Here is a 21,859-nt window from a genome sequence, read left to right on the forward strand (position 1 = left end):
TATCTGGTCTTGTCCAGATGCTCCATTCCCCTCTGACTCCTCAGTCCAGCTCCCCTCATCTCAGTCTGCTGCCTCCTTTGTTGTCAGGTTCAGTCTCTTATGAAGTGTTCATGCAGTCCACAGGAGAAACAACCTGAGCTGCCAGCACTCCCCAAAGTTCATGTAGACTTGTTCATGTAGAAATTCATCACGGGAAAGGAGCTTCATGCTCAACGGTGTGGTTTCTTTCCTTTTTCAGTTTGGGTTGAAGTCTGTGGCAGTCATCTTTGGAAATGTGGTCGAAGAAACTGTGTTGTCTCTCCAATCTTAACTGTCTCCCCGACAGCCCCTTCTGCATGCTTCAACTGTTGTTGTGGCTGTGTGGTCAGCGTTGGCAGCTGCAGCTGCGTCAGTAGCACTGGCTGTCCTGTCAACTGTGCTACAATGGACAGAGGTGCAGGTGGTGGGGGAGATGGTGCAGGTGAAATCAGTTGAGGACACACGTCCAGGTCCCAGTCAATCTTCAGATGATGACCATACTCAGGAGGTGCATTCGGAGGAAGCCAGTTCGGAGCCAAAGCAGGAACCAGAGCACATGGAGAAGTAGAGCAAACATAAGAAACACATCAGTTTTTTTCTTTTATATTCATTGTTTTATTTTTTTTTCTTCAAATTTTGTTCTGTGTCTGAATTCTTTTTCTGACTCACCCTTCCATATCTGTAGTGCTGGCCAGTAAATTTTTGGACCATAAATTTAACTAATTAATTAATTAAAGTTGAAAGAAAAACGCTTTTTTATACCAACCCAGGTGGATAAAACTTTTTTTTCCTTAAAAACTATTTTGACGTCATCTGTATGTTCCTCTCTTGCGAAATATTTCAAAAGGCACCTTACTCAATAGAATGTTCTGCCCTAGGAGCTCGTCAGCTCTGGAAACTTAAAATTATCAACACTTTAGCGCGGTTCAATTGGTGTGCCTCCTGGTGTCCCGTGCCAAGATCAATATCAGCAATGCCGGTGGGCCTGAAACGGAGCCACCTCCCCACTCTGGAGGCTTCTGGTGGATGGCTGGACCTGCTCTTTCAATCCGCCTTTGTCCCCCACTCGGAAGACACCAGAAACACAAGATATCCCGGACGAGCCCCCAAATTGTTATGGCAATTGTGGAAACATAGCAGACATAACTTCCTACGTGTATGATGGTCCCAGAATGTATGCTGTGGCCACCACTGCATCCATGATGGTCCCAATATGTCTTGTATGTACCCCACTATGTCTATTAGTTGCACACTAAGGCCTACATGATCTAGCAAGATTTAATCAAGATTAATTAATACAATTATTCCCTGAATGTATTGTGTATATAATATAAATCATTAGTTATCATTAACCATTACTCATTGGTGTTAATCTGCATTTTCCCATTACATCCAGCAGTGATGGAAGACTGCTGGCTCATTTTCAAATCTACCGAGATGAGAAACACTGAAAATAGGAAGTAACATGCAGTTGTGTACTGAACCCTGCTGCCCATTAGTAGAACTGCTCTAAAAGAGCAATGTAAATAATTATCACAAATTTCACTTATTTCACATCATACAGTCTCAGAAATAGGGGAAGAAATAGGTAGAGTGTAAAGAAGGTAAACCAGAGAAATATCTTTGCTTGTGCTTTCCTTAAGTTTTATACTATTTTTCTCAAAAAAAAAAAAAAAAATCATACAGAAATACAGATATGACCCATTTCTATGAGAAAGGTAATTTACTGCAAACTTTAAATGGGTTTAAGTGTCACAGTTGGACCTTAAGACTAATGTTGTATCTGGGAGTGCATTTTTCCGTTGATTGCTCCACGATGAACACAAACTAAAATTCTTAAAATAAAGGTGACACCAAGGGTTCTTTGAGCAGTGCCATAGAAGAACCTCTTTTGGTTTCATAAAGAACCGCGTTTTTTTAAGAGATGTGTGAGTGTGAAGAAACTTTTAAAGGTTTAAAAATCCACCACATGATCTTAAAGTCCTTTAACCATTTAGATGTATTACCAAAAGGGGGTTTTATGGAACCTAATGTGGTTCTTCTACGGGGAATCGCTCAAGGAACCTTTTGTAGCTCCTTTATTTTTAAGACTGTACCTGGAATGTAACACATGTTTCTGCTCGTTATGGAGAGTATAACAGACATTAATATATTCACACCACAGACCAACTTCTCTGAACTTTATAAAAGAAAAAGAATTGAATTAATAAAAGACACCAAATTGTTTTTATTTTAAACATCTGAGAGATCATTCTATGTCCCAGATAAACTTGAGCGGAAGATCCTTCATCTTCTCCTGATAAATCTCATCGAACATCTCACTCTGAGCCACAGTGAAGGTGTTTTTCCAGTCTCCCACTGTACCTACACACACACACACACACACACACACCACATACATGAGTAAATACATCACTCGTACCTCAGGTCTATTACATTATTATGTAAGATATAAGTTCAGCTAAAATCTGAAGAAATATAAATCTCTCTTAGTTTTCTGGATAAAACCTGAATATCTCCACAACAGCAAAATTACAGAAGAAGGAGAAAATCACTTTGAATTTAAAGAGGAGTTAATGGGTCCAGGTCATGTTTCCCCATTTATATTTGCTCTTAACAAAAATTGTCAAAAAAGGATACAAAATTAACAAAAATGGACATACAATGTTTTGTCTCCTCAATGAAAATATACGTTTACACTCAATTTTACAAGTATGTGTTTTAACACGATCCAGATTTCTTTTATCAATAATTAATTGATAATAATATAGTCTTTCTCTGAAAAATAATATTAGATCAGAACATTTTTTTTTTTTGATAGTCGTGCTGTTGTCTGCACAGATTGATGAAAGTTGTGACAGTTTTTTGGGATAGGACACTGCTGGAATGTACTGTTCTGATTAATGAAGCGTCCCAAAGTATGATTTCTGGATACTGACCTTTGCGCATGAACTTTCCCTGGATAACATCCTCCGGGAAGAAGTCATAGTTGGCTTTGGGGTCTTTCTTCATGTTTTTAAAGGTGGATTTCTCCACCACTCGTGAAACAGCTTCTGCATCCAGATCTCGGCCGAGAAAACGCGACATCTTCTCCACTGCTGTCTTCAGATCCTGAGGAAAGGTTATGGAGGGACACCATCATGAAATATATTTCATTATAAAGGGTGTCAACAAACATTTGGACATTCAGCACACTGCCAGTCTTACCGTGACCATGTCTTCATACGTGAGAAACAGGATGTTGAAGTCGTCTCTGTGTGTGTACCAGTCTCGAATGTGATCAAACCATGAAGAACCTCCCACTGCAGACACACACATACACAGCAGGTATGATTTGGGTGGCGGATCATTCTTAGAGCTGCAGTGACTTTGATGTGGTGGTGTATTATTGTGTGTTGTGTTAGTGCGAGTGGATCAGACACAGCAGTTGCTGCCATGCATCCATTCATTATCTGTAACCGCTTATCCAATTCAGGGTCACGATGGGTCCAGAGCCAACCTGGAATCATTGGGCGCAAGGCGGGAACACACCCCGGAGGGGGCGCCAGTCCCTCACAGGGCAACACACACACTCACACACTCACACCTACGGTCACTTTTTGAGTCACCAATCAACCTACCAACGTGTGTTTTTGGACTGTGGGAGGAAACCGGAGCACCCGGAGGAAACCCACACGGACACAGGGAGAACACACCAACTCCTCACAGACAGTCAGCCGGAGCGGGAATCGAACCCACAACATCCAAGAGCGGGAATCGAACCCACAACCTCCAGGTCACTGGGGCTGTGTGACTGCAACACTACCTGCTGCGCCACTGTGCCGCCCAGCAGTTGCTGCTTGAGTCCTTACAAACTGTCCACTCTATTATCCACTCCTACCTCATTGCTCCAGCTTTAAGTTAGCTAAAGCTAAAGTCAGAGACAGTAGCTCAGCTGTCGCTGCACAGCGTGTTTTGGTTGTCCTCAAGTCCTTCATCAGTGGACACAGGACGCTGTCAGCTGGATGTTTTTTTTTTGGTGGACCATTCTCACAGTGACACTCAGGGGTTTAAAAACTCCAGCAGCAACTGCTGTGTCTGATCCACACAAGCCAGCACCATCAGTGTCACTGTAGTGCTGTAACTACAAAGAAACACTTAAACTCATCCTCACCATCTCCAGCAATGAACTTCTGCAGAAACTCCTCGAAGCTCCTGGGTGTTTCCAGCTTGGTCCACACTCGACAGAAATGGAAATAAGACACAGCCAAGTCTTTAGGATTCCGGGCCACGTACACAATCTGTTATTCAACAGCAGACAAGAACAGAGAAGTAATATAATTCACTTTGTACAGCAGTGAAAGGCCTGAGCAGACACTGAGACTGAGAGTGTACGTCCTTCCACTATGAGAACAGTCCAACACCATGGGTCTGAAAAGATGTGGGTGACATGGTCTGGAACTCAGAACTCAGGACTTAATATCACTAATGGTGTTTTGGGTTTAAATGGATGGTGAGTAGCAAAAACTGCAACTAACTTCTAAAGCAGTATTCACACCGACTTCGATGCTGTGTCACATTTTGTATGAGGTCCTGTTCTATTTTCTGTTTTAATATCAGGCCGACCAATAAGATCGCTGCTGTCATGTTTGCAGACCAAACCAATGAGCAGGAAGACAGTGGATGAACGGCTCGTCTCGTTCTTAGCAGAACACAAAAGCTGAAAGAAGAAGCAACACATTGACTACTAAAGTGCGGCAGTTAAAGGAAATATAATTTTTTTATGAGGAGCAACATGCAGAAGCAGAGCCTCAAACTCCCCCAGTGACCTGAAGAAACACAGCTGAGCTCCCTGTGTTTTTCTGTAGACTGGGGTGAATTCAGTGGAGGTGTGGAAAACATCCCTGAATATAAGAGTTTATAATAATAATGTGTTTATGATCATGTTTAATTATAAAGAACTTCTAGAGTGGCTGCTTACCTTGGGCTTCTTTTCTCTGAGCCCCGGAGGCATGAGAACAGTATTGAGGTGTGAGGTAAAGAATCGAGGAGAAGCCCGAGTGGAATAATCCATGCTTCCCTGTGGATACTCCAGCCACGGCATCTTCTTCATATTATTGGGGAATTCAGTCTCATCTGTGCACTCGGAATCACAGATCGACATAATGATGTTCTGTGTCCATATGGTTCCTGTTTAAAAACACAGTGGGTGTTATATTTACAGTGCACTCATGTCACTGTCTGTGAGGAGTGTGATGTGTTCTCCCTGCGTCTGTGTGGGTTTCCTCCCACAGTCCAAACAGATGTTGGTAGGTCGAGTGACTGTGTGATATTTTCACTAGTCACTGAGTGTGTGAGTGACTGGGTCAGTGTATCCTCCCTTTTACTCAGTGAATGTCCGTGACCCTGACCAAGATGAATCAGTTATAAAAGATGAATGAATTAATGTATTTATTTATTTATTTATTTTTGCTTTAAGTAGTATGTTAATGCAGCATCAGCACTAATCAGTTCTACTATTCTTTTCCAAGTGGTAATAATCTTTCTTGTTCATCATTTCACTCATTATCTGTAACCACTTCATCCTGATTAGGGTCATGGTGAGTCCAGATCTTACCTGGAATCATTGGACACAAGGCAGTAGCACACCAGAGTGAGTGAGAGTTGTACTCTCTTGGTGTAGTGTAGTATTCCTACTCAAGCTGGGTACTGAACCCTTGTCTGCCTTGAGGGAAACAGTAGTGTAATTCACTACACAAACAATTAACACTGAAAATAAAGATATCTAATAATAATAATAATAATTATGAAAACATGTTACAATCACATTTTAAACTCAGCTCAGTTTATCAGCAGACAGCACCCCTCTCTTTAATTACTGCCCAACACCACCAGCTCTCACCTGACTTTGCGTAAGTCACCAGGAACACGTCACTGTCTCGTATCTCGAAGTTCTGGAGGGAGTCGATGTGCTCTACTGAGAGTATGTAAGTGGGGAATATAAAGCCTTTATATTTGCTAAGATACTCATTGAGCTTCTCCATTTCAGCTGCTGCTGAGATCTGGACTCTCAGTATGTTCAGCAAGTGCAGCTCAGAAAAGCACTTGTGCAAACAGTCGCACAGCGGGGAAGCAGATAACATGGACTTTGGATTTTTAGGCTTAACCCACCTGTTACGTTGCATTCAAATTGTTGAACAATTAAAACAAACCCGTTTTAATGTTTGAAGAAGTTTGAAAAGTAAAAAAACATTAAAAAACACTTTCCAGGTTGTTTCTAGTGAAAGTCAGAATTGACAGAGGCTCTTGAATAACTGCATTAGAATATTAAAGGATGCAAGGAAGAGCTTTAAATGAAGTATACTGAAGCATCTTTTGACAGAGAAGAAGATTGCAGAATTATGAAACTTTAAAAAATATATTTTTATGTAAAACGAATGATTTTTCCTAATTGAACCATTTACTCAGCTACTTGCTGAGTGGATGTTCCTCCATTAGACCGAGAAGGTATACCAAATTAGTAACACATGACCTTGTACGTGATGTCATCGAAGCTATATTTACCTGTGACTCACAGCAAACTGCCTCTTATCTCGTCTCGCTTCAGACCGATATCAGCTCGGTGACACTTCGTCTGAGCTACAGTTTTTTTCACTGTCCTCCAAGAGCTGTTACAATCCATCTACACTCTCTCCAGCAATGAGTTATTTCATGTGAGTATATTTTTCGCTCACTTTGAGTTAACTCAGTGTTCGGTTTTAATCACTTGCTCTGTGTATTTGTGCAGCACACTTGGAGCTCCTGAAACTAGGAAAGAGAGTACGGTATCTGGTTCTTCTCCGACTCATGGGTCTCCTCACTGCTGCAGCTCAAGTTATTGCTCTGGGAAAACTTCATTTAAGGTGCTTACAGATATGGGTAATATCCCTCAGACCGGACTCTGTACACCACAGGCATGTGCAGGTCCATATCACAAAAGAGTGTCTAGTAGCACTGAGGTCTTGACGTTCTCTCCTGTCAGGATTGAGCATGGGCTGCTTACCCACACGCAGAGAAGTCCTGACAAAGGGTGCCTCAGCAGCCAGTTGGGGTGTGATGTGGAGGCACAGATGGGTTCAGGGTACTTGGTCGGTGGACCATGCCCGGGAGCATATCAGTGTCCGCGAGTTATGTGCGGTAAAGCTGGGACTGGAGTTCTTTCTTCCATATCTGCATGGCAGGCAAGTGCTAGTGCATTCAGACAACCTAACGACTGTCTACCACATAAATCATTATGGCGGAACCAGGTCCAAACCTCTCTTGGACCTGGCAGAAGAATTGTGGGTGTGGAACCACAAGAAGTTCCTCTCACTGCAGGCGGTGCATTTGGCAGGAACATCCAATCAGACAGCAGATATACTTTCCAGACATTCTGCCAACCACTGGGGACTCCATCCAGAAATCATCAGGAAAATATAGGAACCTTGCTTCATGCTCTTCAGGAGTAAAACGCAGTATTCTTAATGCCAGAGCAACTTCTACCCAAACGGTGTATAATGGACGGTGGCAATGTTTTCTGCAATCTGGTGCACAGAGCAGTGGGAAGATCCACTCTCGTGCTCAGTGGATTCTGTGCTTTCCTTCCTACAAATTCTATTGGACGCAGGAAGATCTCATTCGACACACAAGGTCAATGTGGCTGCTCCCTCGAGTCATCTGACCTTGAGTGGGGGCATGTCCCTAGGCTCACACAAGTTAATTGTGGCCTTCCTAAAGGGTGCAAGGAGACTCAGACTTTGTAGGATTCGTCCTCCCCCTTGGGATTTGCCTTCAGTACTCGAGTACCTACGGGGTGACTCATTTGAACCTCTGGATGGGGCTGGTCTCAAGTGGTTGCCTCTGAAGTCTGTGTTCTTGTTGGCGGTGGCCACTGCAAAGCGTATTGGTGAACTGCATGCACTCTCTGTTAGTTCTGAGTGTCTCAAGTGGGGACTGGATGAGGCGTCAGTGGTATTAAAACCAAATCCGTCCTTTCTTCCTAAGGTGCTTAATCCTGAATACATCAATCAGTCCATCCATCTGGCAGCTTACACTGATCAGTCGGATTCTAAGTGTGTTCTCTTGTGACCTGTCCTGGCACTACAGCAGTATGTGCTGGCTATAGCATCCATACGTAAGACGGACCAATTGTTTGTCTGCTTCTCTGATGCTAAACATGGTTGTTGACTCTCTAAGCAACGTCTTTCTCACTGGTTAGGGGAGGTTATTGAGCTAGCCTATAAAGCTGCTCATCGATCGCTTCCAGACCTAGCAACAGGCCATTCTGTTAGGGGAGTGTCTACCTCGTGGGCCGCTTTGAGAGGGGTCTCCCTTTTAGACATTTGTGCTGCAGCAACTTGGTCATCACCATGTACTTTTACCCATTTTACAATGTTAATGTGGCAGCATCATCCAGTCTTGCAGTCTGTATTATCCCTGATCATGGATGGATAACAGAGGCACTCCTCGTCAGGGCATAGGCATAAGTCATCCACTCAGTAAGTACCGCCCTGGTGGTCAAGAGATACGAAACATAACGCTAGTTATGGATGTAACTGTGGTTATGTGAGTAGTGGATGACCGCCAGGGCTTGTGTTCACCCGCCGTGTGTGAGGCGAACAGGGTTCCTGAGGCAGTTTGCAGTGAGTCACAGGTAAATATAGCTTTGATGACATCACATGCAAGGTCATGTGTGACTAATTTGGTATACATTCTCTGTCTAGAGCGAGCATGCGCAAGGAACATCCACTCAGTAAGTACCGCCCTGGCGGTTATCCACTACTCACATAACAACAGTTACATCCGTAACTAGCGTTATACTTGCTCCTCTGCTCCCCCTACAGTTGCAGAATGTAATTGAAATTGTCTTGAATTTGCACAGTCTTGAAATTGAGTGAAAGTGTAAACTGTTATTTTAGGGTAAAACTATCTGCCCAGCACTGGGCTGAGGTAATGTTGCCAGAGTCCTGTAAAATACGGAGGCGTCTCATGTTTGAACATTGAAAGACGTGATCAGAACTCAGATTTATTTTTCAAATTTTAACATTAATTTTGACAGGTTTGAGAGAAGCAGTGGCACTGCTGCTGTTCCTCAGCTGGAGGCAGAGACCGATACTCTGTGGCAGTGTATGAAATGAGAGAGTCTGGAGAGTCTCACTACAGTCAGAAGCCCACTGCCTCCTTGCATCAATGGGTAAAGTTTCCATTGTGTGGCGTAATGTGGAGAAAAATACTACAATAAACTGTTAGCCATATTAGCATTTTCATCCTAGGATCTAATGGAAAACTGTTTCTCTGCTTGTGAATCTGTGTGAATTATTCATACACTGATCATATACAAGCTTCAGTAATAGTCTTATTTCACTTGTGTTATGTATTACATGTAAGAGACTATAGAAACATATTCTTTTGCCCCACAAAGCAAGGCAAGGCAAGGCAAGTTTATTTATAGAGCACCTTTCATACAGAAGCAATTCAAAGTGCTTTACAGAAAAAGAAACAATTAAATTAAATGCCAGAATGAAATCATAAATTTCCATAAAAGACAATTACATAAAAAGAGTAAAATGATTAAAACAATTTAAAATGACAATAAATGAAAAGAAATAAAAGAAATAAAATGCCGTTACAGAAAAGTGCAGAATATTTTAAACTGAGCTGTAAGCCTGCTCAAACAGGAGTGTTTTAAGTCTTGATTTAAAAGTGTCTAAAGTTGGGGCTCTTCTAATATTCTCAGACAGCTGGTTCCATTTAATGATGCCCCACAGGTGGACATCCTAGCTGTGAAACTAAGTACCGGCTAAAAATGTGTAGGAGGCCGGTCAGATCTCTGCGCAGTTGCTCTCAACGTCCAGTCACCTGGCCATCGAGGTCAGAGTCAGCTTGGGAATTCATTCCGATTTACTGAGGTCATATCAAGAGATAAATTTACCTGTCCAGTTTATTAGAAACACCTACCTTGTATCTCTAGTCACTGTCCACTTTATTAGAAACACACACCCTGTAACTCTAGTCACTGTCCACTTTATTAGAAACGCCTACCTTGTATCTCCAGTCACGGTCCACTTTATTAGAAACACATACCTTGTATCTCCAGTCACTGTCCACTTTATTAGAAACACATACCTTGTATCTCCAATCACTGTCCACTTTATTAGAAACACCTACCTTGTATCTCCAGTCACGGTCCACTTTATTAGAAACACATACCTTGTATCTCCAATCACTGCCCACTTTATTAGAAACACATACCTTGTATCTCCAGTCACTGTCCACTTTATTAGAAACACATACCTCGTATCTCCAGTCACTGTCCACTTTATTAGAAACACATACCTTGTATCTCCAGTCACTGTCCACTTTATTAGAAACACATACCTTGTATCTCTAGTCATTGTCCACTTTAATAGAAACACATACCTTGTATCTCTAGTCACTGTCCACTTTATTAGAAACACATACCTTGTATCTCCAGTCAACCGTCCACTTTATTAGAAACACATACATTGTATCTCTAGTCACTGTCCACTTCATTAGAAACACATACCTTGTATCTCTTCTCACTAGTCACTATGAGAAACAACCTATTCACAGTCAACTTTATTAGAAACCCCAAGGTTTCATGGCCTTTCACTGGCCACTTTGTTAGGAATCCCTACCTAGCACTTCTACCCACTGGCCACTTTATTGGAAACACCTACCTTGTACTGTCACTCACTGGCCACTTCATAAAGAACTTTTAACGTCCAGCAGTGATGGAAGACTGGTGGCTCATTTTCAAATCTACCGAGATGAGAAACACTGGAAATAGGAAGTAACTTGCGGTTGTGTACTATCCCCTGCTGGCCATTATTAGTACTGCTCTAAAAGAGTTGATGTACTTGTGGTAAAATGGAAGCAATGTAAATAATTATCACAAACGTCAATTCTTTTCTGAGTCATACAGTCTCAGAAATATGGGAAGAAATAGGACGAGTGTTAAGGTAAAGAGGGCCACAAATGAGAGGAATATGTTCAGTGCTTTCCTTAAGTTTTATCCTATTTTCCTCAAATAAATCATACAGAAATACAGATATGAACCATTTCCATAAGAAAGGTAATTTACTGCAAACTTTAAATGGATTTAAGACCAATGTTGTATTTGGGAGTTTATTTTTCTGTTGATTGCTCCACGATGAACACAAACTAAAATTCTTAAAATAAAGGTGCCACCAAGGGTTCTTTGAGCAGTGCCATAGAAGAACCTCTTTTGGTTTCATAAAGAACCGTGTTTTTTTAAGAGATGTGTGAGTGTGAAGAAACTTTTAAAGGTTTAAAAATCCACCACATGATCTTAAAGTCCTTTAACCATTTAGATGTATTACCAAAAGGGGGTTTTATGGAACCTAATGTGGTTCTTCTACGGGGAATCGCTCAAGGAACCTTTTGTAGCTCCTTTATTTTTAAGACTGTACCTGGAATGTAACACATGTTTCTGCTCGTTATGGAGAGTATAACAGACATTAATATATTCACACCACAGACCAACTTCTCTGAACTTTATAAAAGAAAAAGAAGTGAAAAGACACCAAGTTGTTTTTATTTTAAACATCTGAGAGATCATTCTATGTCCCAGATAAACTTGAGCGGAAGATCCATCATCTTCTCCTGATAAATCTCATCGAACATCTCACTCTGAGCCACAGTGAAGGTGTTTTTCCAGTCTCCCACTGTACCTACACACACACACACACACACACACACACCACATACATGAGTAAATACATCACTCGTACCTCAGGTCTATTACATTATTATGTAAGATATAAGTTCAGCTAAAATCTGAAGAAATATAAATCTCTCTTAGTTTTCTGGATAAAACCTGAATATCTCCACAACAGCAACATTACAGAAGAAGGAGAAAATCACTGTAACATTAAAGAGGAGTTAATGGGTCCAGGTCATTTTTCTCCATTTATCTTTGCCCTTCATAAAATTGTTAAAAAATAAAACAAAAATAACAAAAATGGAGTTACAAAGTTTTGTCTCCTCAATGAAAATATACGTTTACACTCAATTTTACAAGTACGTGTTTTAACATTGTCCAGATTTCTTTTGTCAATAATTAAATGATAATAATATAGTCTTTCTCTGAAAAATAATATTAGATCTGGACACTTTTTTTTTTGATAGTCGTGCTGTTGTCTGCACAGTTTGATGAAATTTGTGACTGTTTTTTGGGATAGGACACTGCTGTTCTGATTAAACCTCCTGTTATATTTGTTTTTCAGGAACAGCAATGATGTTCCCGGGGTCAGTTTGACCTGGTGCATGTTTAATTATCCAAATGATGTCTGAAACCAAACAAAGTACTAACAAGCAGTGTGAATATTTCATTACTACCTCCATTACTAATTATTCAATCAATATTTAGTGCAGTGGTGTTCCTTATACCTCTAACAGGTAATGGTTCAATTAGGAAAATTCACTCGTTTTACATAAATATTTTTAAAGTTTCATAATTCTGCAGTCTTCTTGTCTGTCAAAAGATTCTTCAGTATACTTCATTTAAAGCTCCTCCTTGCATCCTTTAATATTCTAATGCAGTTATTCAAGAGTCTCTGTCAATTCTGACTTTCACTAGAAACAACCTGGGAAGTGCTTTTTAATGTTTTATTACTTTTCAAACTTCTTCAAACATTAAAACAGGTCAATTTGACCTGCAACATAACAGGTGGGTTAAGCTTAAACATGCAAAGTCCATGTAATTTGCTTCCCCGCTCTGCGGCTGTTTGCTGAACTTGCACTTGCTGAACATACTGAGAGTCCAGGTCTCAGCGGCAGCTGAAATGGAGAAGCTCAATGAGTATCTTAGTAAATATAAAGGCTTTGTGTTCCCCACTTACATACTCTTAGTGGAGCACATAGACTCCCTCCAGAACTTCGAGATACGAGACAGTGACGTGTTCCTGGTGACTTACGGAAGGTCAGGTGAGAGCTGGTGGTGTTGGGCATTAATTAAAGAGAGGGGTGCTGTCTGCTGATAAACTGAGCTGAGTTTATAATGTGATTATAACATGTTTTCATTATTATGATGATGATGATGGTGATGATGATTATTATTATTATTATTATTATTAGATATCTTTATTTTCAGTGTTAATTGTTTGTGTAGTGAATTACACTACTGTTTCCCTCAAGGCAGACAAGGGTTCAGTACCCAGCTTGAGTAGGAATACTACACTACACCAAGAGAGTACAACTTTCACTCACTCTGGTGTGCTACTGCCTTGTGTCCAATGATTCCAGGTAAGATCTGGACTCACCATGACCCTAATCAGGATGAAGTGGTTACAGATAATGAATGAAATGATGAACAAGAAAGATTATTACCACTTGGAAAAGAATAGTAGAACTGATTAGTGCTGATGCTGCATTAAAATACTACTTAAAGCAAAAATAAATATATAAATAAATACATTAATTCATCTTGGTCAGAGTCACGGACATTCACTGCGTAAAAGGGAGGATACACTGACCCAGTCACTCACACACTCAGTGACTAGTGAAAATATCACACAGTCATTCGACCTACCAACATCTGTTTGGACTGTGGGAGGAAACCCACACAGACGCAGAGAGAACACATCACACTCCTCACAGACAGTTACATGAGTGCGCTGTAAATATAACACCCACTGTGTTTTTAAACAGGAACCATATGGACACAGAACATCATTATGTCGATCTGTGATTCCGAGTGCACAGATGAGACTGAATTCCCCAATAATATGAAGAAGATGCCGTGGCTGGAGTATCCACCGGGAAACATGGATTATTCCACTCGGGCTTCTCCGCGATTCTTTACCTCACACCTCAATACTGCTCTCATGCCTCCGGGGCTCAGAGAAAAGAAGCCCAAGGTAAGCAGCCACTCTAGAGTTTCTTTATAATTAAACATGATCATAAACACATTATTATTATAAACTCTTATATTCAGGGATGTTTTCCACACCTCCACTGATTTCACCCCAGTCTACAGAAAAACATGGGGAGCTCAGTGGTGTTTCTTCAGGTCACTGGGGGAGTTTGAGGCTCTGCTTCTGCATGTTGCTCCTCTCATAAAAAAGATTATATTTCCTTTAATTGTTGCACTTTAGTAGTCAACGTGTTGCTTCTTCTTTCAGCTTTTGTGTTCTGCTAAGAACGAGACGAGCCATTAAGCTACCGTCTTCCTGCTCATTTGTTTGGTCTGCAAACATGACAGCAGCAATCTTATTGGTCGGCCTGACATTAAAGAAGAAAATAGAACAGGACCTAATACAAAATGTGACTCAGCGTCGAAGTCAGCGTGAATACTGCTTTAGAAGTTGGTTGCAGCTTTTGCTACTCACCATCCATTTAAACCCAAAACACCATTAGTGATATTAAGGCCTGAGTTCTGAGTTCCAGACCATGTCACCCACATCTTTTCAGACCCATGGTGTTGGACTGTTCTCATAGTGGAAGGACGTACACTCTCAGTCTCAGTGTCTGCTCAGGCCTTTCACTGCTGTACAAAGTGAATTATATTTCTTCTCTGTTCTTGTCTGCTGTTGAATAACAGATTGTGTATGTGGCCCGGAATCCTAATGTGTCTTATTTCCATTTCTATCGAGTGTGGACCAAGCTGGAAACACCCAGGAGCTTCCAGGAGTTTCTGCAGGAGTTCATTGCTGGAGATGGTGAGGATGAACTTAAGTGTTTCTTTGTAGTTACAGCGCTGCAGTGACAATGATGGTGGTAGTTGTGTTACTGTGCGTTGTGCTGGCTTGTGTGGATCAGACACAGCAGTTGCTGCTGGAGTTTTTAAACCCCTGAGAGTCACTGCGAAAATAGTCCACCAACAACAAACATCCAGCCGACAGCGTCCTGTGTCACTGATGAAGGAGTATAGGGCAACCAACACTGTTGTGCGGCTGTGCAGCGACAGATGAGCTGCTGTCTCTGACTTTACCTTTAGCTGACTTTAGGCTGGAGCAATGAGGTAGGAGTGGCTAACAGAGTGGACAGTGTTTAAGGACTCAAGCAGCAACTGCAGTGTCTGATCCATTTGCACTAACACAACACACACTAACAAATCTCCAACACGTCAGTGTCACTGCAGCTCTAAGAATGATCCACCACCCAAACCATACCTGCTGTGTTTGTTTTTGTGTATTGTCAGTACACTTGTCAGAATACACACCAACGTTGTCAGGACACATGGTAATGTCAGGACCAAAACCCATGTCCTAACTTTTCTGACCCTGCCACCATGTTCAGAATGCTCTAAAAGACATGTGCTGTGAATTTCAGGAAAGTCCTAATTTTTAACTCTCATGAGGGTCAAAGTGAGGTAAGGGTGTCTAGATTTGGCTCAAAAGGGTGCGCGCTCGCAGTGGCCACTTGAGGAACTGCAGCAAAAGCCACGCACACTTTGGAAGTGACGTCAGCATAAAATGGCTTCCAGTGATCTTAAACTCATGGTTCCTGGGGATATGAGTTATAAATCAGAGCTTAATTGGCTCTCTGATTGGTTAGTGGAATCGCACTTATTGGTTCGAGAGCTTCGCGGCAAAAAAACAGGTCCCATTTTTCCCGGGAAACTGAGCGGTGGACACGAGACAAGCTTTTAAATGGTAAGTTAATGCATCTTTATTGCATCATTTTAAAGTTATGTATAATAAATTTACAATTTAAAATGTAGTTTTTTTCTGATTTATTTAATGCATTTGAAGTGGTTCTGTGGTTAAACTATTTATTTATTTATTTATTTAATATACACGTTTGTTGGACTTGTTTGTTTAACCAGGCACACACCTAGACATTTTAGAGTGCTTTAGAGTGCACAGGTTTTACGCTTGGGGAGTAGAAGTTTGTTAAGTCGACGTGCAACGCGTGAAGGAAAGGTGCAGCTCCGAGAGAAAGTTTATTTAGGAGAGAGACGCCGTGGACTGCAGAGTGGGGGATGGGCGCGTGCAGCTGCGAGAGCAGAGTTGGGGCGCGTGCAGCACGGACAGAGTGGGGGATGGGCGCGTGCAGCAGAGTGGAAAAGTTGAATCACAGTTACAGAGAGAGTTGGGTGAGGGGGGCAGGGCTCGGCCACAGAGTTATTAATAAATGGTGAACAGGACAACCGCTTTTGGTCAAATTTCACATCTACATCTACATCTAGTCTAGTCTTTAATATATTTAGCCATTTACAGCCATGTTTTCCCTGTTTCTTAACCCCAACTCTGCAGCATGTTTAGTTTATTATACAAACTATGTGTTTATTGTATGTATTAAGTACGCAGTGTACAGTTTGTGTAAAGTACAGTGAGCACACTGAGAGTACAGTACAATTATAGGTGTCAGACCCTTGCTGTGGTTATTTTTTGTTACAAATAATTCCAGACTTAGTTAGAAAACTGAAATAAAGGCATGTTGTTGCCTTAAAATGTTTAGTATTCAAATCCATATTTACTCTTTTTCAGTTCATAAATTTTATGATTTAAAAACAGTATTAAGGAAAATGTTAAGCAGAAGAACGAGGCGAAATCCTGTGGCAGATGCTACAGAACATATTCTTTCCTGCGAGGACAAGCCTTGGTTTGAAGAAAGATTTATCAACTCATGTAAAGGTATGCCTGAATATTTACATTACATACTACATTTACAATAATTACAGTTATAAATATTAAACCTCAGGGGCACGTCTGTGGGGTGGGGGAAGGACATTTCTTGTAGCTTTAAAATGTTTTGATTCTAAAATTGTGTTACTGTTACAAGAAAAAAAGTTTAAAGGTTAAATTTCACATGCAGTAATTGGCTCTGTCTTAGTAGAATTGTATGTAGAATTAGATTTGTGCACCTGCAATTAAGAGTTTGTGATTGTATTTGTGGGAGAGGAGTTTGCAACTCCTGAGGAGATTTTCTCCGTGACTTCAAATTATAATAATACACATGTGACTATTTTCTCCAGTACATGTTTCACTGTCACTGGTGCTCAGGGGTTTTGCACCAAATATGCCTCCATAGTGGCACACTTTCAAAAGGAAAGAAGCATATTTTATCTTTCCGTGGTATATTTAATGTGGCGTACAAATGCAGGCTTTTACAATTTTGCATGGGACATGTCCCCCATCCCTGTGGTTCCTATGCCAATTAAATTAAGACTAATACTACACCAAGCAATATAAAAAAAATTGATTTTTTGACGCCCAGATAGAATTCAAAGAAAGTGTACATTGTTTTTCACATGACGTTGTAAGCCATTATATTTAACCAAACAGTGGGTAGGTCTTGTATGCTTGGTGTCTTTCCAATTTAATCATTTCTGCTTAAGTTCTTAAAGTTTGACATTTAATTAGAAGTTCTTAAAAATTAATTCCATTTACATTTTCCCCTTTGCTTTATTTTAGGAAGGGGAGTATTTGCTCTGGTGAAGATAGAAAGAGGAAGCTTTGTCCTTGAATACCAAGGACAACTTATTTCTCAAAAAGAGAGTTCAGAGAGACAAAAAAAATATACAGAAAAACAAAATGGGTTTTTGTTTGACTTTAAATGGAATGGGAGTAGCTGGTGGTAAGTGGCTGCCTGTTATGTAGGATATTCTAGCTTTCCTTCTTTTAGGAAATCCTAGCTGAGTTAATTTCTAACAGATAAAATTAAATTACATGAATAAATGACATACTGACATTTATTTAAGAGTCATACTTAAGTAGTTGTAATTTTAGCAGTTGGTGTTGTAATTAAATATATCTGAATTTCCTTTTTCAGCATAGATGCTGCCAAAGAAGATGGGACTTTAGGACGATTAGTAAACGATGATCACAAAAATGCAAATTGTAAAATAAAAAAAATACTGGTTAAAGGCAAGCCACATTTGTGCTTATTTGCTATGAAGGACATAGACCCAGGGCAGGAAATAACGTACAGTTATGGAGACAGCCCCTGGCCTTGGCGTTCACTGGTGAGTTTATATGATATTTTATATGAAAATATGGAACACTTTATAAAAATGCAACAAAACAAAATCTGTAACTTGTTAATTAGATTTAAAGGACAGGGAAAAGATATTCATTAAATATTTTTGTTTACTTTATGTAGTATTATTTCAACTAAACTATTTGTTAAATATAAAAAAATTGGAAATGGAAATTTGATGTCTGCAACACACAGGGGACAGAACCAAGTTTACCATCGTGATTATCATAGGAGACAGATCTAGAACACAGGCAGGTTAAGCTCATGCTGTTGGAGCACATACCAAATGAGGCATGGCATCATCCTGCTGAAATAACCATAGATTTCCTGGGGAAAGACATCATCATTTTTCTCTAAAAATAGTAATGTTCACATCCACATCAATAGAAGCTACTCACATATGCAAGCCGTCCATGTAGTGGTCACTGATGCCCTAGGAGAGGTGTAGGGTTTTGCCCGTCACTGATAAAATTTGGATGGTCCATTGTTTCAGTGGCACAGAAAACATGATTTATTTGGATTTTATATTAGGTACAGTATATTTTGAAATGTACTGCATAGAACACTATATATTTTTACAATAATTCAAAATACAAAGTGGTGAGAACCAACCTATCTTTGCTTAAAAACAATGGAAGCTTTTTACCCAATATAGATCTACTCTTGTTACCAGCTCACCTGCTTGTTATGAAATGCTTTAAGATTAAAATATATCTCGAGTGTCTATACATATTGTCCCTTTAAAAATTTGTCTCTGCGCCTGTCTTGAAAGCAGCCAATTCTAATTTTTTTTTTTTATATTTACAAAATAAAAATAAAAAATAAGTAATTATAAACACATCTTCAGACAGACTTAAACATTCTAGACTTTAACACTTGAACACTGATTAAGACAATGTCTGTGTTCTCTTGCATGTCTGTCGTGTTTACATTGTCAATTTTAAAGATTACCAAAACCCTTCATGACCTGATGAGCATAAAATACTCACCACTGGGGCACAGTTAAGCATGTTGAAGCATATTGACACGAAGCAAAAAATTAGTTTTGATAAAATATTACCAAGTTTGGAATTCATGTGTTATATATTAAGCAATATCCGTATGTCCAGTCCTTATTTTATATTTGGGTGTAAGCGATGTTCATGTTGCTTCTCTTAGTCCTTATTGTTGTCATTTTGTTTTTTTCCCATGAGCAATGAAAGTAAGCAGCATGAAATGTCTGACTGGTCTTTGTCTCACACCTTGCAGGACAAAAACATTAACAAATCACCTGAAGGTCCGGATCTTTCGCTGATTTCTCATGAGCGGAGAGCAGAAATCATGGCAGCACAGGTAGAAATGGATTATCCATACACTCTATTTGGACAGCTATTTATAAACTAAGTTTAATAATAATATTAAATAACTGTCCTAATAATGATGCTCCAAGACTTTTCTGGGGTAAAATGTTTTGACCTGAGGGAAGCCTCAAATGTCCTGACATTGGACTGTACCAGAAACGGGGTGTGTGTCGTGTCCTAATTTTACACCTTGGCGTAAATCACTTTGAATAAATTATTGTTGATCCTTGTTTTAGATTTTAATGGTCAGTTTTGTGGTCATTTTCTGTTATTGTTTTAATATTACTATGCCTATATTCATTTAGACTGACAGCAGAATCATACGGAGCGCAAAGCTTGCCAAGTACGGCGCTGAACCTGAAACTTCTTTGGCCACCGAGGAGCCAAAAGTGGAGGCTACTGCTGCACAGGTAAAAAATGAACCTATTTTCATATAATAGTAAGCTAGGCATTTCAGTATTTCTTTCCATTAAGGGCTACTACATCAGTGCTGCCCTTACCCAACGATTGTCCTGACACCAAAATTCCAGGACTGTTTTGGGCTAAAATATCTTGGTGTAGTTAAAGGGGGCGTTCACGGTTTTAATCGAAACACACCTTTATTAATATACAACTCTGAGGATGTTTCCTCATCATTTGCTGCTTTCCAGTAGTTTTGCGTGCTCAGAACTGATCTAATGCATTTCTGAAGCCTGTTTTTAAAAAAAACAAAAAAGAAAAAATGTCTCTGTCCACTGTTAGGATTCTCTCTCTCTGCTCGCAGCAGAGAAACGGCATCTAGAGTTATTTTACACGAGAAATCTCTATACAATCTCTATGAAAAGTACAATTCGAGATGAGGATGATGCTCTGTCTGTTCCATAGGTGGGTAACACTGACTTATTTTTACTGTTTTGGATTTCTTAAGGTGGACTGTCCAAATTCAGGAGATGGCAAACTGCATGAAATAAAACACATACCGACATTATTACAAACTCTACAGCTCGAGTTACATATGGGTTTCTGTGGTAATTCAAATAGTGAAAGCAAGCTTACAGACAAGTCAAACTTCAGCTGCGTACTATCAGTTATTTTTCCCCAAACACACTGTTCCGCCTTAAAAGACGCACAGCTTCTGAGTGTAAACAAACCAGAGAACAGCATTTCCCCACAATCGTAGACGTCCCCTTTTAATATCTAAATTGTCCTGAATTTGCATCGTACCAGACAAAGGGTGTGTGTCGGGTCCTAATTTTGCATCATGACGTGAACGATATTGCCAAAATGAAAGCTGTTGCTTCTCTTAGTCCTTATTGTTGTCATTTTGTTTTTTTCCCATGAGCAATGAAAGTAAGCAGCATGAAATGTCTGACTGGTCTTTGTCTCACACCTTGCAGGACAAAAACATTAACAAATCACCCGAAGGTCCGGATCTTTCGCTGATTTCTCATGAGCGGAGAGCAGAAATCATGGCAGCACAGGTAGAAATGGATTATCCATACACTCTATTTGGACAGCTATTTATAAACTAAGTTTAATAATAATATTAAATAACTGTCCTAATAATGATGCTCCAAGGCTTTTCTGGGGTAAAATGTTTTGACCTGAGGGAAGTCTCAAATGTCCTGACATTGGACTGTACCAGAAACGGGGTGTGTGTTGTGTCCTAATTTTACACCTTGGCGTAAATCACTTTGAATAAATTATTGTTGATCCTTGTTTTAGATTTTAATAGTCAGTTTTGTGGTCATTTTCTGTTATTGTTTTAATATTACTATGCCTATATTCATTTAGACTGACAGCAGAATCATGCGGCGCGCAAAGCTTGCCTAGTACGGTGCTGAACCTGAAACTTCTTTGGCCACCGAGGAGCCAAAAGTGGAGGCTACTGCTTCACAGGTAAAAAATGAACCTATTTTCATATAATAGTAAGCTAGGCATTTCAGTATTTCTTTCCATTAAGGGCTACTACATCAGTGCTGCCCTTACCCAACGATTGTCCTGACACCAAAATTCCAGCACTGTTTTGGGCTAAAATATCTTGGTGTAGTTAAAGGGGGCGTTCACGGTTTTAATCGAAACACACCTTTATTAATATACAACTCTGAGGATGTTTCCTCATCATTTGCTGCTTTTCAGTAGTTTTGCGTGCTCAGAACTGATCTAATGCATTTCTGAAGCCTGTTTTTAAAAAAAACAAAAAAGAAAAAATGTCTCTGTCCACTGTTAGGATTCTCTCTCTCTGCTCGCAGCAGAGAAACGGCATCTAGAGTTATTTTACACGAGAAATCTCTATACAATCTCTATGAAAAGTACAATTCGAGATGAGGATGATGCTCTATGTCTGTTCCATAGGTGGGTAACACTGACTTATTTTTACTGTTTTGGATTTCTTAAGGTGGACTGTCCAAATTCAGGAGATGGCAAACTGCATGAAATAAAACACATACCGACATTATTACAAACTCTACAGCTCGAGTTACATATGGGTTTCTGTGGTAATTCAAATAGTGAAAGCAAGCTTACAGACAAGTCAAACTTCAGCTGCGTACTATCAG

General features: G+C 40.0%; 2 protein-coding genes and 1 long non-coding RNA gene across 4 annotated transcripts in view; 2 read left to right on the top strand and 1 right to left on the bottom strand.

Moving 5' to 3' along the window:
• Positions 1 to 1,688: 1,688 nt before the first annotated feature.
• On the bottom strand, positions 1,689 to 6,112 carry LOC136664943 (amine sulfotransferase-like). The gene is made up of 6 exons (XM_066642457.1): positions 5,900 to 6,112; positions 4,979 to 5,187; positions 4,172 to 4,298; positions 3,226 to 3,320; positions 2,958 to 3,129; positions 1,689 to 2,382 (listed from the first exon to the last, which is right to left on the bottom strand). The coding sequence occupies exons 1-6, from the start codon at positions 6,039 to 6,041 to the stop codon at positions 2,267 to 2,269; spliced, it is 861 nt and encodes a 286-aa protein (XP_066498554.1). The 5' UTR covers positions 6,042 to 6,112; the 3' UTR covers positions 1,689 to 2,266.
• A 6,125-nt stretch (positions 6,113 to 12,237) lies between these two features.
• The window catches only part of LOC136664334 (amine sulfotransferase-like), a 44,898-nt gene continuing 35,276 nt past the window's right edge, over positions 12,238 to 21,859 (top strand). Inside the window, exons 1-3 of one of the 2 annotated variants that reach the window (XM_066641468.1) lie at positions 12,238 to 12,984; positions 13,708 to 13,916; positions 14,600 to 14,717. In XM_066641468.1, coding sequence (XP_066497565.1) covers positions 12,843 to 12,984; positions 13,708 to 13,916; positions 14,600 to 14,717 — 469 coding nt within the window. In that variant the 5' untranslated portion in view covers positions 12,238 to 12,842. The remainder of the gene's footprint in view (positions 12,985 to 13,707; positions 13,917 to 14,599; positions 14,718 to 21,859) is intronic. The other variant, XM_066641467.1, reaches the window with a different exon arrangement.
• Positions 15,327 to 19,314, top strand: LOC136664335 (uncharacterized). The gene is made up of 5 exons (XR_010795120.1): positions 15,327 to 15,653; positions 16,491 to 16,637; positions 17,418 to 17,580; positions 17,776 to 17,968; positions 19,231 to 19,314. It is a non-coding gene; the product is annotated as an uncharacterized lncRNA (long non-coding RNA).

This window comes from Hoplias malabaricus, chromosome 13 (assembly GCF_029633855.1).
Source record: "Hoplias malabaricus isolate fHopMal1 chromosome 13, fHopMal1.hap1, whole genome shotgun sequence".
Lineage (NCBI taxonomy): Eukaryota > Metazoa > Chordata > Actinopteri > Characiformes > Erythrinidae > Hoplias > Hoplias malabaricus.